The 14,405-nt window shown below is 42.9% G+C and overlaps 1 protein-coding gene across 5 annotated transcripts; it reads right to left on the bottom strand.

Moving 5' to 3' along the window:
• Positions 1-6,964: 6,964 nt before the first annotated feature.
• LOC103652715 (scarecrow-like protein 33) lies at positions 6,965-13,374 on the bottom strand. 5 transcript variants are annotated; one of them, XM_035967157.1, is made up of 4 exons: positions 9,623-13,374; positions 9,435-9,523; positions 9,120-9,349; positions 7,059-9,025 (listed from the first exon to the last, which is right to left on the bottom strand). In XM_035967157.1, the coding sequence occupies exon 1, from the start codon at positions 12,453-12,455 to the stop codon at positions 10,566-10,568; it is 1,890 nt and encodes a 629-aa protein (XP_035823050.1). In that variant the 5' UTR covers positions 12,456-13,374; the 3' UTR covers positions 7,059-9,025; positions 9,120-9,349; positions 9,435-9,523; positions 9,623-10,565. The 5 variants fall into 5 exon arrangements, with proteins under 5 accessions (XP_008677892.1, XP_008677891.1, XP_035823052.1 ...); XM_008679670.2 differs by having other exon boundaries at positions 6,965-9,349; positions 9,435-12,426; positions 12,873-13,369; XM_008679669.2 differs by having other exon boundaries at positions 6,965-9,349; positions 9,435-12,543; positions 12,873-13,369.
• Positions 13,375-14,405: the final 1,031 nt, after the last annotated feature.

The following is a 14,405-nucleotide window of genomic DNA, read 5'->3' on the forward strand; positions in this document are numbered from 1 at the left end:
AATCTCACAAGGCACTAGTGCTGAACTCAAATGAGTAGCTCTCTTTTGCTTGCTCTCTCTTTTGTGGCACTTGTGTTGGTTGTAGTGGTCTAAATCTTGTGTATAGGATGGATCAATGAATATATGTGGTTGGGAGGGCTTGAGTATGTCAACTAGATGACTTGGAATGTTGCTTGGGCTCCCACACCTTGAAGTGGCCGGTTGGGGTGGAATTTATAGCCCTCAACCACCCATATAGCCGTTGGGGCGCATCTGCCAGAAATTGCACTGGCGGACGGTCCGCGGCTAGGGCCCGGACGGTCCGCGACCCTCCAACGGTCGATTCTGACATCTTCAACGGATACTTCTGACAGATCAACGGTTAGATCAACGGCTATCTGCCTTGGTGACACCACGCGGACGGTCCGCCCTTGGTCCCGGACGGTCCGCGCCAGCTATATAATTCCTTTTGATCAACTTGTCACCTTCGGGCTGAACCAGGTCTTCACCTGCGGACTGTCCGCGAATTATAGCCGGACGGTCCGCGCGTTGTAGCTGGACGGTCCGTGGTTTAGTCGGACTGTCCCTGATTTGTAGTTCCTGGTCGAAGTCAACTCGGTGTCGCGGACTGTCCGCCGCAAGGGCCCGGACGGTCCGCGCATAGTCTGTTTTTCCAAAAAACTTCTCCTGTCCGGAATAATCTACGGTATTCCGGACAGTCGATTTAGTATAGTTGTAGATGAACCTTTGGCACCTGTAGAGCATATAATCTAGAACAAACTAGTTAGTCCAATTATTTGTGTTGGGCAATTCAACCACCAAAATCATTTAGGAAAAGGTTTGAGCCTATTTCCCTTTCACATATGTTATAACTTTTCAAGTGATGATACTTACCATGCTGGGTAAGATTGAATTGGCCATCCCATTGTTGGGATGAAATGAAAAGTTATGAACAATTCTATTGGTCATGTTTTCCCATAAGATGGATACTTGATGAGTATCATCGGAAATAAGATTTTAAGTCCCTCTTATCTTAAAATCTGATCTAAATTGATTAAGTTCTTTGAATTGTTTCAAAGGAACGAGTGTGGTCCATTACAGAGATTGTATGGACATTGAAGGCTTTATATGGTTCTTTGGTGCATCTATATGATGACCTCAAGTGTGTCCTTCGGACAACACATGACCATTAAGCAATAATGTCTCAAGCTTGAGCACATTAGCCTCCACACTACTGAATTTACCAAATGTACTTACAATGGTGATTGTTTGTCTTGGTATTCAGAATGATATCCATAAAGGATATGATGAATCTGTGATAGATTCGAAAATTTCAGATCATTAATGACCATCAGTAATGAATTGTCATTTCCAACTGGTTATGGTTGGAGTCAGGAAGTTTTGCACGCTTCTGACTTGTGATTAACTACATGTACAAGTTCCCCTATGGTTTTTAGTACGTGGGAATCCGTGAAAGATTTCCCATGCGTAAATTGGGTATGTTCCCAATCTCACCACCGTAGCGTACATGTATGGGCACACAGAAAGCTGGGGATCTATGTGAGAATTTATTCTCCATCGATCATTAAGTTTTAGAATCTCTTCTTGAGAATCTATTTACGGCTCGTACGCTAGCTTGAATCATGAGCTTTTCCAGGCATTAGGGGGAGATATCAAGTACCAAAAAGAATGCCAGGAAATTATAATGAATGCAGTAAGCATTCAGGCTCAGGATCACGTACTAAAACTGAACCTTTTGGGTTCGAATGATTTGCAAGAAGTTGCAAATTGACTGCCATGTGCATTTACTATGAGGTGTCATTCAAATTAATCCTATGATGGAAGTGCCAGAAAGAGTGGTTACATGGAACACCACTCAACTCCCTATTACAATGATGTTGTAAATAAGAGGGGGAGAAGTATGGTCACAAATTGGGATTAAGATGCTTGCAAGCAACTGAAGGCTAGACCTTCTGATAGTAAATGCAAACCAACTATTCGTTGGTAACCAACTTAGCGTTGGTGGACACCTAGAGGATATGAATTATCCTGTGAATGGAAGACATTCACAACCTAGCTCAGTGCGCACTGATGAGGCTAGGTTATCGGAAGCCCTTGATTCTCGTTTTGGGATTTCACGAGGAATCATAAGGGTACATAAAAAAATGACTTCATGTCAACTGGAGAATTGTGTTATTTAAAAGCTACAAGTGTCGACACATACATCTCAGCAATTGTATATGTACTCCAAGTGATCCAAAAGACTATGGCCATAGCAGAGCACGAGTATGCTCAAATTGGATCTTGTTGAGTGATACAATGTTGCAGAGATAGCCTTGCTCACCGGAAAGAAGTGTTAAGTTATTTTCACTTCAAGGTATCTTACTGTGGATACATGTTTGTTTTCATGGACTTGGAAACAATGAGGTGGTGAGAAAGCATGGCTAGTAGCAACTGGGTTTATACGCAAACCCAAGTATTATTTTAATGCTATAAATTCTCCTCTACTGTGAGTAGTTAAATTCCGATACAATAATATGGGCAGTAAATCATCTATCTGTGCAGTTGATAGATGTAGTGACAACATGTGCATATGTGGTCACTGGATTATGGTATTTATGGAGTCTTGAAGGATTCCAAATACATAATCATCAATCACAAATTTGCAATGCTTGGAAAGTCTTTGTGACTTAGAGCATCCAGGTCAAATATGGTACATTCGACCTAGTGAATCCTTCTTTCTGAAAGGATACACAAAGTATGGTATGTTCAGTGTAAATATGTGCAGCATATTTTAAACATACATTACTTATCGACGAAGTTCAAGATAGAGGATATGAATTGTAAGAGATTTCAATTCAAAGTAAACTATCTTGAGTATCTTAGATACAAAGTTGTCTATATCCAACACATATTGAAGAAATTCAATATGAAAGAGTCATGGTTATTTGATTCTTTCAGATCATGAGATGTGCTATTGTATCTTGCAAGAGCATCCGACCGAATATTGCTTTGCAAAGATTTGCTAGCTAACAGCACATGAGATCGAGTTATGATCTCCAAGTATACTCATGATCTCCTTATGTTTGGATATACTGATCTTGGATATCTATAGAAGATCCCCAGGTACAAGATCAATGACATACTTCTGGTAAGTTGGACCTACTGTTTGATAAATGTTGATCAACAGAAATTAATGGTCACTTACACTAATCATTCTGTAGCACACTTTGTGAGATTGTACAAAATGATATACTACATACTGAGGGTATGTGGTGGTCATGATTTTATATCATTGACCTTATTATCTATGGAGATAATATTACTTTGTGTTGTTTAGATGAAAAACAAGTTACAAACTAAGTCTCTACCTTACTTCACATTTTTAAATGTGTTTGAGAGTAGGTATGGGATGACTTAGTGTTTTGTAAAGATCAGGGGGAGTTTCCCTTTTGATCGGAAGAACTTGTATGTACATCATGTTGTACTCTTTTCTTTGTATGAGTTTTTACCTATTTGGGTTTCTCATTCAAAGTTTTTAACGAGGCAACATCAACACAAAGCCTATGTCGTATCATCTATTTTCCCGTAGGGGTTTTCAAGGATGATACATTATGACATAGTTATTGTTGTATTTGAACTAGGATATGAGTTTATCTCCCTAGAGTTCAAATGGATCAACAATAGAGTATGACTACTCTCCTTATTTTTCCCACTGGGTTTTTAAGGAGACTCAGCTGATATGTTGTTTTCTCAGATTTTCTGGCAAGATTATCTTGGAGAAATATTAGCCTGAGTTATATGTCTCATCATTTATTTTCCCCACAGGGGTTTTTGAGATGATGGCTATAGACATATTATTGTTCTTTGGGCTAGAGGTCCATTGGAGAACAATGTCGTATTGTGGCTCAATTGAACCATTGACCATTATCCATAAGGATAATTGAGCTTGTGTTGTTCAGATGGAAACAGGAAAATAGAGATATGAATATCTTGCAAACAAAGTCTTGTGATAATCTTGTTGATCTATTCACAAAATCTCTACCATACTCCACGTTTCAGAAATGTGTTGAGGGGATTGGTACGAGAAGACTTAAGTGCTTGCAAGAATCAGGGGGAGTAATTCTCCATGATATTTGACCTGTTTTGAACCATCATATTACACTCTTTTCTTTGTATGAGTTTTGCCTTATTGATGTTTTCTCATCCAAAGTTTTTAACGAGGTAATATCAACTAAGCTATATGCTTCATCATTGATTTTCCCCACTGGGGTTTTTATACATGATGATTACAAAGCATATTTTCTTTTGGAAACTATGTGAGATTATTCTCATTATCCAAAGGACATTGTATACTCCTTATTTTTTCCACAGGGTTTTTGAGGAGATCAAGTATTTGATGACAGATTGCAGTTGATCAAATGGATTCGGATTGATCAAGGGGGAGTGTTATAAAACATTTTATACATGTGATCTAATCCATCCATATGTCGTAGTGACAGTTATTTCCCAAGGGACACACCCCTTGGGAACTCTTGTATATATACTTCACTACTCTGCAATAAAGGATTGTCCCAGCGATTTGTCTTTGTCTCTGTTAATCTTCATTTGCCACTGAGCGTTGTGATAGAGTTTAACACACATGTCCACATCCCAGCTGTTGACTTCAACGAGTGATATCAAATTTGGTTGAAAGCAGAGACTGAACCAGAGGAAAGCCAAACTGGAGGAGTTCTCTTCTCAACGAAATATCTGACGCTCTGGCAGGTTGTCGAGTTTCCACAAACGTGTGGTATGGGGATCACTACAATGTCCCAGCGCCATATGCCCATATCAGGGAGCAGTTGACTGCTTCTTGCGGAAATTACAGAAGCACATACACTGCAGAGCCATTCCATCGACACTGCCACTGTGACACCTGCTGACTGCCAATCCAATTTGATGTCACTTGCAGGCTTGCAGCGCACCGCGTACCATGATAAGAAGCCAGATAAGGGGCTCACCGTGCTGATGGAGTGACGAGTTGAGGCGCTGCCTGCGTTCTGGACCTTCCAGGAGGTTGACGCTGACAGCAGCATTTTCTCAAGCGCCTTCGACCCGCCCGCCCTTCCGCAGGCACAGCACAGCACACGGGCCACAGACTGTAAATAACGCCCCCCCGCCGAGTACAACCATTCACACCTCTCCCTCAACAAGGTTTGACGGTCCATGGCGTCTTCGTGACGGTACCTCGCGCTACGCCATTTCCGGCAGCAGCTGCGCTACCTTGTTCGCTTTCTCCTCTTCGCGCCCGGCTCCGGGAGGCGATAGGCACACATAACCGCGCGTGCACCATGACCTTGCCGCAGTGGCGCAGCCAATATTTCTGGAGGGAGGAGCGAAGCAGGCGGCGATTCAGCTGCGCCGGCGGCCGGCGGAGCTCTAGCGAGCAAGCGAGAAGCATGATTGGCTGGAAACAGGAATGGGCCATTATGAGGGGTAAAAACGAATAATTATTCAGATATGACTTTTATCTTCAATGGCGAATAAATATAATATAAAATCAATTATATAAATTCGCTTGATTTTATCATTAAGATGGTAAATATTCATAAAAAATAAACCGAAAATTTATTATACATCTTCTTAAGAAGATAGATATACAATTAAGATATATACACGGATGCGGAATTGGATATATTTTTTTCAACTTTTATTGTTGTAGACAGCAAATAATGTATAAAATGATTTAGGTAAAATTTAATTCTTATTTATAATAATATGTCTATTTTAAAATATTAAATTTATCCAAACAATTCAAATATCCACTTTCATCTCTATTCCAAGCGTGGGTAGCTAACATCCCCGTGCTATTGTTGTAAAAAAAACTTTGAGATGTTTATTTTTTGTTTTTAATATTGTCTAATGCAATAATAAAGTAATTGCGAGAATTATACTACAAAGTTACAAAAGTAAACCTTTTTTCAGATTGAATTTATTAGGTCTAATTACGTAGTAAATAAGTTAAAAAAAGTGTCAAATTTTATAGACATAACTAGTTTTACGAAATGGTTGTATTACTTTAAAAAAAGTTTGAATAACTTTTTATATGAATACTTGTAAGAATTATGATAAATATTCATACATAAATGATTATTCTAATATATAAATAATTATTTAGATATTTTTAATAGGGATAAAATTATTTTTCACACGTAAGTTAACACTGTTAAAGAGCATAACTAACGTTAGTGTTATACAGAGAACCAAATTTACATTTAATATCATATAGGAAATATTTGTAATGGCCAAGAAATATACAGAAACTGTCAAATAAAGAATTGTCTCTTTTTTTCTTTTCTAATGACTAGTTTGGTAATTCCAATTTTTTAAGGGATTTCTGTTTTCCCAAGATAAAATAAACTAAATTCTTTTGGAAAAATAGAAATCTCATGGGAAAGGGCTAGTTTGGGGACCACAATTTCAAAGGATTTCTATTTTCCTAACGAGGCGTTTGGATCCCTTCATTTTAGAGGAATTAGAATTCATTCAATAAAATAACTTATTTAGTTTGGAATTTGATATTCCACCACTTTCCCAAGTTCAGATATAAGTCTATCTCAAATTCAAGGGGTAGAGGGTGGGAAATGATTTTATGCATTATTAGAATTGATTTCTAATCTATAACTTACATGACACTCATCGCCTCACTCCTCTATAATAAAAATGTAGCACATAAATATCTTCGATATCTTGCTAATAATAGTATACAAATATATTTTGCATAAAACCGAATTAGCTTAATTGATATATGCCTAAATTACTATTATTAGAATGGAATTAAATTCCAATGATCCAAACGGGGCGTAAGAGAAATTAGTTCATTTTCTAATGGGAAAATAGAAATCCTTGAGAAATTGTGGTTCCCAAACTAGCCCTAAGTGATCATTTTTTCCCTTGCATGGCATGGAGTCCAGGAGCAAAACCGAGCAGTCAAGCGTGTACATGAGGAATCGGTAACTGATGCATTTATTTTACATGTGCAATATGTTGTACTTCATCGATCTCTGACTCTGAACACCACGGCTAGATCAAAAGCATGACCAAAAACACCAGCCGGTCGCTTGAGATAACTCACGGTTACAACTTACAAAGACGTCAACTGTGGCAACAGCATGCTGTCCACACAGGGAGTGCCCAGATACAGTATCCACAATTCCACATTGATTTGAGTTTAGGGCTCGCAAGAAATGGTCTTGTTTTCGAAACATAACAACATCTTCTACTGATGTCATAATAGTGCACCGTTTCTCCGCGGAAATGGAACCTCCTCGGCTCCGAATCGAAACTGGGTGATGAATGAAGGTGACAGAATGATTGATGCTTCAGTTGTCAGCCGCCCAAAATGTAGATGATGTGGAGACTAGATAGTTCAATTTTTTTTTTCTCGAACACGCAGGAGAGCTATGTATCATTTCATTAGCAGAAGGAAGAAAAATCTCTTCTTTCGCTTCATCTTTGCTTACAGTGTCTCTTTCCTTGATATGGTAGCAAAACTTTCTTGTAAGCTCATATCCAGCAAACATATGTGGGACTTATTTTGCTTCCAGTAAACATATCTTCAAAGGGGGAGGGAGGGGGGTCTTTGGTCTAAATAGAGAGCTTCGGCTTCATCCAGAAGAGGCGTCTCCGTTCGCAACCCATGTCGTGTGGGCAGTGAGGACCCGCCCCATCCATCCTTGCAGAAGCCATTGGCCATCCTGGCAAACCAAGAAATCTTTGTGGTAATGCTTCATGACCTCGTCTTTCACAACCTTCACAATGCTTGGTTTCAGCGGCAGCTGCCGTAGGCCTGCTCGCTCGTTTCTTGCCTGCCACTGTCTATACTTCTCAGGGCGCAGCACGAGGTCGCTGCCCTCACAGGAGATGCCATTGAACGCGTAGCATCCCAGAACGAGTTTCTCGAACACCAGTCGAGATTCGCTCTCCCTCGGCAAGGTTGCGTCCAACATGTCGAACATAGCCGTGCAGTAGAAGAGTATCTCCCGAAACCGTGACAGGAAGGAGGAACCATAAGACCGGTTCACAACGCTCTGGATGAACACGTCTGGCCTCATCTTCCTGATGTTGCAGAGGACAGTGTCCCTAGGGCTTGGAGCGTCGAAGAACATGCTCTCCTCCATCAAGATGCTGAAACTGAAGAGGTCAATCACGACAAGCACCTCGTCGGCGTCTCTGTGCAAGTGATCCTCCATGGTACAAGTAGCATCCTCCCAGTTTTTGGTCACTGCGTGGAACTTGAATGAAGGCAAGCCAAGCTCATGGGCACATTGCATGAGCCGGGACCCTACTTTCTCAATCTGCTCGCCTGGGTAGCAAATGGGCGTGGGGCGGGCTATGGCAGTGATCTCCACCTCCGGCAGGTCGCCTTCTTTACTCGCCAGCAGGCGGAGCAAGCCAGCCCATTGGAACCCAAACCGCGTGCCGTAATCCACGATGTGCAACCTGCTCTTGCCTGCCATGGCCTGCATGATGATCATTGCTGAGAAAATGAACGTCACGGTGATGAAGCAGCAAGCTTCAGAGTAGAGGCTGTAGGCCTTGAGGAGCTCCACACCGGAGGGGTACTCCAACACAAGCAACGGCCAGATCCGGCCACCTGTGCCCAGTATCCGTGCCTCTAGCCCCTTGGCGAAACAATGAGCTAGTCGTTGGGTGGTGTCCCCTGTCGCTGAAGCGTGTTGCTTGATCCGCTTCAGTAGCTCACGCGCTGTCGCGTGGTCATCCGCTGCAAGAGCCTGCGCACAGGAGGTCAACACCCTACGTATGTCGACCACACCGCCCCTCGCCGCCGCCGCCGCTTTCCGCTTCCTGTTTCTCTTCTCCACATCGATGGTGACACGCTCCATGCCCCCGATGCATGTCTCGTAGGCATGAAGTATCATTTTGTCGACCATCTCGTTGGCACATCTGTCCTCTAGCTCATTGGTCGTCATCATCACAGCTCTGTTGACCCTGCTATTAATAATGTTGCTTTCCTCGGTTTGATCCAGCAGCTCATATGTACCTTCATGCAAGAAATCATTCGGCCCCTCGCTGTTGTTTGTGTTATTGCCAACAAGGGGAGGGGAGGAGAGGATCTCAGCGAAGGGCTGCTGCACCTGGAGTAGCGCAGGGTGATCACCAAGCTCATCGTCATCGTCCTCCATGAGCATGCGTGAGATGTAAGGGAGCGTCATGTCATTGTTAGGGACATGATGCCGGTCCTCATTGCTGGCATTGGGCTTGTGGGGGAGGTCAAGGAAGACAGGTGGGGACAATGGTGGCTGCTCCATGAGATCCTTGATGAAGAATTCCTCCGGTGTGGTGGCCATGCTCATGAATGGTAGTGCTGCAGGACAATAGCTTTCTGTTAATACATATATAAATGTCATAAAGGGAAGAAAACAAAACTACTTCCGGTTTCTTGTCCCTACCATCAGGACAGCAAAAGACGATGGCTGGGCTGTAACCCCAATGCTGCTAGTTCGATGGAGACCATGTCTCCTGATATTCTCAATGCTACCTGGATAATGTTTGAAAAAAAAAGGCTAGCTATACACAGGACACATCGAAGTAATATCTAGGAAAGATCATCGTAAGAAGCCCCATGTATTTTACTTACTGAAAATGCCAAAAGCAAGAACGTAGAAGTTGTGTGATGCAGAGCATATCTAAATAAGCTTTCACTGCAGGCTAATTAACGTAAAGTAGTAGTTAACCCAAGCAGTAAACATGTTGTACATAAAGATGGGCATGAATTGGTGCAAAACAAAATACATCACAGAGCGACCGACCCCGGTCGGTGGGGGGGAGGGGGCTAGGTGGCAGCCGGAGATGGGGAAGAGAGGGGTGGCGGCTGTAGGGAGAAGAGGAGGAGAAACTTAGCTTGATACCATGTTAGATAGACCGAAACCCTAATTAGGGTTGGGAGTATATTAATAGGGCTGGGTAACTGGGCCAAGACCCATTACAAGAGAGAGATTACACAGTTACGCTAGTATATTATAATAATGGTTTCAAAAGCAGCTAGCCACTGCATAGAACACATCAAAAATAATATTTTGAAAGAAGATCATTGAAGTAAACCTCATTATCCTTTACATAGTTATTGAAATAACAAATCAAGAAATATATGTTGGATATAAAATATATTTAAAAAAGCTCTTTACATGCTAAAGTAAAGTAATGATAAGCAAAAGAGAGAACTAAAGAGACTGAGTTTGAAGGCCACCAGTAAACATTTTTTTATAGCTACTGTAAATTTCTTTATTTTTACATCTATGAAAGGAAAAAGAAGCATGTACGTGAAACAGACCAAGATTCAGGAACAGATGAACTCACTGCACAGATTGACAAGCAGTTTTACAAGAACTCACGGCACAGATTTATTTTCATCAGTTGTGGAATTAATGGTACTCAAGACAAAAGTATATTTGCACTTGAGTATTGTAAGTCCACAACAGAAAAAATACAAGCTACAACAACATACAACCATAAATGCCAGTGGCCGTAGCCTGAGTGAGAAAAAATCTCAATCACATGAAGTTTCTGAAGACCATGTTATATCATTCAGCATTGGAAGAACCTAAACCTCTAGAAGACGCATCCGCTGCAACCCATGTCGAGTGGGCAAAGTGGACACGCCCCCTCCATCCTTGCAGAAGCCATTGCCCATCCTGGGAGATCAGGAAGTCCTTGTGGTGATGCTTCTTGACCATATCTCTCACTAGCTCTACAGTGCTCATCTTCAGTGAGAGCTGCCTCAGGCCAGCCCGTTGGTTTCTCGTGTGCCATTGTCTGTACCTCTCAGGGCGTTCCACCAGGTCCACGCCTTCGCAGCTGAGGGCATTCAGCGCAGAACGTCCAAGCACGACCTGCTCCAGCACCATTCGAGATTTACTCTCCCTTGGGATTGTTGCATCGAATATGTCAAACAGCGCCATGTAATAGAACAACATCTCTCGAAAACGTGACAGGAAGGATGAACCATACGAACAATTGTACACGCTCTGGATGAAAACATGTGGTCTCATCTTGCTGATGTTACAAAGGACTATATCCCTGGGGCTTAGGTCATCAAAGGATATGCCCTCGTCCATCAAGGTGCTGAAACTAAAGAGATCATTCACGACAAGCACTTCATCGGCTTCTAGGTTCAGGTCCTCGATGCAAGCGTCCTCCCAGTTTGTCTTGATAGCGTGGAACTTGAACAAGGGCAGACCAAACTCATGGGCAGATCTGCCGAGTCGGCACCGTATTTCCTCAATGTTCTCAGTTGGGTAGGACTTAGGCTTGGGGAGACCTATGGCTGTGATCTTCACCTCTGGCAGGGCACCTTCTCTACTCGCCAACGAGCGGAACAAGCTTACCCATTGGTATCCGAACTGCATACCATAATCAACGATGTGTAGCTTATTCTTACCCACCATGGCCTGCATGATAGTCATCTCGGAGAAAGAAAGTGCCACCTTGTTGAAGCAGCAGGCTTCAAAGTAAAGGTTGGAGGCCTTGGTGAACTCCACGACAGAAGGTCGCTCTGCCATTAGCAACTCCCAAAGCAGACTGCCCGTGCCCACGAGCCGTGCCTCCAGTCCCTTGGTGAAACATTGGGCCAACCGTTGTGTGGCATCCCCCGTCTCTGATGCGTGCTGAATGATCTGCTTCAGCAGCTCCCGTGCCCTCGAGTGATTGTTCACTGACACCTCCTGCGCACAAGAGATCATCAACCTGCGTATGTCCACCACATTGTTGTCCCTCGTCTCCTTGCTATTCCTGTTTTGCTTTACAACTTTATTATTGTCTGTGGTGACACGGAGCTTGTCCATGTCCCTGATGCATTCCTTATAGCCAAGCAGCATCATTTCATCAAGCGTCTCATTGGCCAAGTTCTCCTGTGGCTCCTCGATCACCGTCATAGCAGCTTTTCTGGTTCTTATCTCCATTTGTAGATGATCATCCCTGCTATGTCTCTTCTTGACGCCGCTGTGACTGCTGTTTTCCCTGACCGTCTGATTCACCAGCTCATCCCTTCTGAAGTTGTTGTCTTTGGGCAGGAGCACGTTGGCCTCTTCCATGCCTTTCAAGAATGTCCCCGCAGCATCTGTGCCCTTGGATAAAGCCGAACTGAGCATGCTTTTATCAACATTGACTTCATGCAAGAACTCGTTGCACCCCTCCCTGTTGCCAGTGTCAGTGCCAGAGGAAGGGGAAGAGAGAATCTGAGCAAAGGGCTGCTGCACCTGGAGTAGCGCAGGGTGATCACTGAACTTATCATCAAAATCATTGTCCTCCATGAGCACGTGTGAGACGTAAGAGAGCATCATCTCATTAGGGACATGGTGCTGGCCCTCGCTGCTGTCATTGGGCTTCTCGAGAAGGTCAGGGAAGACAGGTGGGGATGGTGGTGACTGCTCCATGAGACCCTTGCTGAAGAATTCCTCAGGTGTGGTGGCCATGGTGATCAAATGTAGTGCAGTCAGTGGTTCAGTAGCCAAGATGAAGAGAGGACTTCTAATTTGGTCAATGGTTCCAACAGTTCCAATGCTGCATGGATAGCGGAGATGATGGCTAGCGATTTTTCCAATGTTGCTTGGCTAATGGTTCCAAAATCTAGCATTTGTTTTACTTTACCTATTGAAAATAACAAAGCAAGAAGATACCATTGTGCAACGCGAAGCTAAACAAGAGCAAGAATATGCTGTTGTACAACGCGAAGCATATTTAAATAAAGCTTTACAGGCAAATATATGTGAAGTAGTAATAGTGATCAGCAAAACAGTAAAGGAGCTGAGTTTGGACGCAAGCAATAAACATCTTCAATAGGTGCTTATATAACTTTTTTTCTTTTTGCAAATGTGAAAGAAGGTACGTACAGGACTGCAAGCTGAGAGGCGCAGGTAGCGCAGAGGAAGGATCTCACTGGCCGCGGCATTTCCGCAAACACCTTGGGCTCGCTGCCCAGTACACGCCAGTTACACGGCACACCGGCACCTGCTACGTGGCTCTGACAGGCACGGCCAAAGCACCCTAGGAAAATCACGGCGTCTCCGTGACCACTGTTCGCGCTCTCCCCTTCCAGCGATGTGTTATGTACCTTGCAGGCTCGCAGTCGTGGGGTCGTCTGTTCCGCCTCTCGAGAGAGCGTAGATAGGTGTAGCGCGCGTGAGTTGTGGACATGGCGCGTGCTGCAGGAGCCAGCCAGAGAGGAAACCCAGAGAAACGAGCCGGGCAACGGGCTGGCGGCGGAGCGGAGGTCCCGAGAGCTCTCTCCTGCGATGCAACGATCTGGGCCGCACGCGCTAGATCGGACGTCAGGTAGGCACGCACAGAGGGGGCTCAACGGTGTTTGAGAGAAACCAGGCGTCCACCCCTCGGGGTCGCAACTCTCGCCGCGGATGATGGATGGCCGATTTATGGAAGGGGTACCTAGGTAGACTTTTTGATAATTACTCCCTCCGTTTGTTTGACGTTTTTTATTTAAAAATAATCTATTCAACGTTAAATATTTAAAAATAAATATTTAAAATGATGTTAGTATTTTTGTAAGGTGATCGTTGGAATTGAATCCATTTTAATAATTATAGTTTAGACATTAACTAATTAAACTAATATAGTTGTATATGAAATATATTTCTACTCTAGCCATGGCAAAAGACAATTTATAGTGTTCAATAGATAAGGAGTATGTCCTATCTAGAGTTTTATACATGATGCTAGTCATGTTTGTTTCTTTTCGGATGTACTAAGATACTTTAGAGACATCTCTCAAGAGGATGGATAGATTAGGGTTTTGTCCTTGTTGATCGATCGACGAGTTGAAGGCTGACCTACCACAATAGACAGACAACAGCAACAATATTGCCTTTGCAACGGTCGATGGTGAGATGCTTAACAATGTGTTTGACGAATCAGTCACATGAACTGCTCATGAGGAACAACTGCATTGATACTTGAACTGTAATCACCAAAGTATGTGAGGTAATCCTCATCGATCCCCTATTCATCACCATCGTAATGATAAATGTGGTAACAATAATGTTTCTTTTGCTAAGGTCAATTTTTTCCCACGTTTCTACGATGTTTATGATGTAGAGGCTTACTTAGAATGGGGATGAAATGTTGGACGAAATTTTAGTTTCCATCTTGTTCCTTAGTGGCATAGAGTAAGACGAGTTACTAGTGAACTCAAGGTCTTTGCTATTATTTGGTAGAATGAACTTGTGAATCCATGTGTTGCACCGCAAACATGAGCTAGGTTAAAAGAGGGTATACAAACTAGGTTTGCTCCTCCTTTCCAACGTGACCTACTTAATAAATTGCAACTCTTTTGATCAAGGGGGCATGACTATGCATGAGTATTGCCAAGAGTTTCAAAATGGTATGTTATGTTGTGAGGTAGTTAAGGA

The sequence above is a fragment of the Zea mays genome, chromosome 4 (genome assembly GCF_902167145.1).
Source record: "Zea mays cultivar B73 chromosome 4, Zm-B73-REFERENCE-NAM-5.0, whole genome shotgun sequence".
NCBI classification, from domain to species: Eukaryota; Viridiplantae; Streptophyta; class Magnoliopsida; order Poales; family Poaceae; genus Zea; species Zea mays.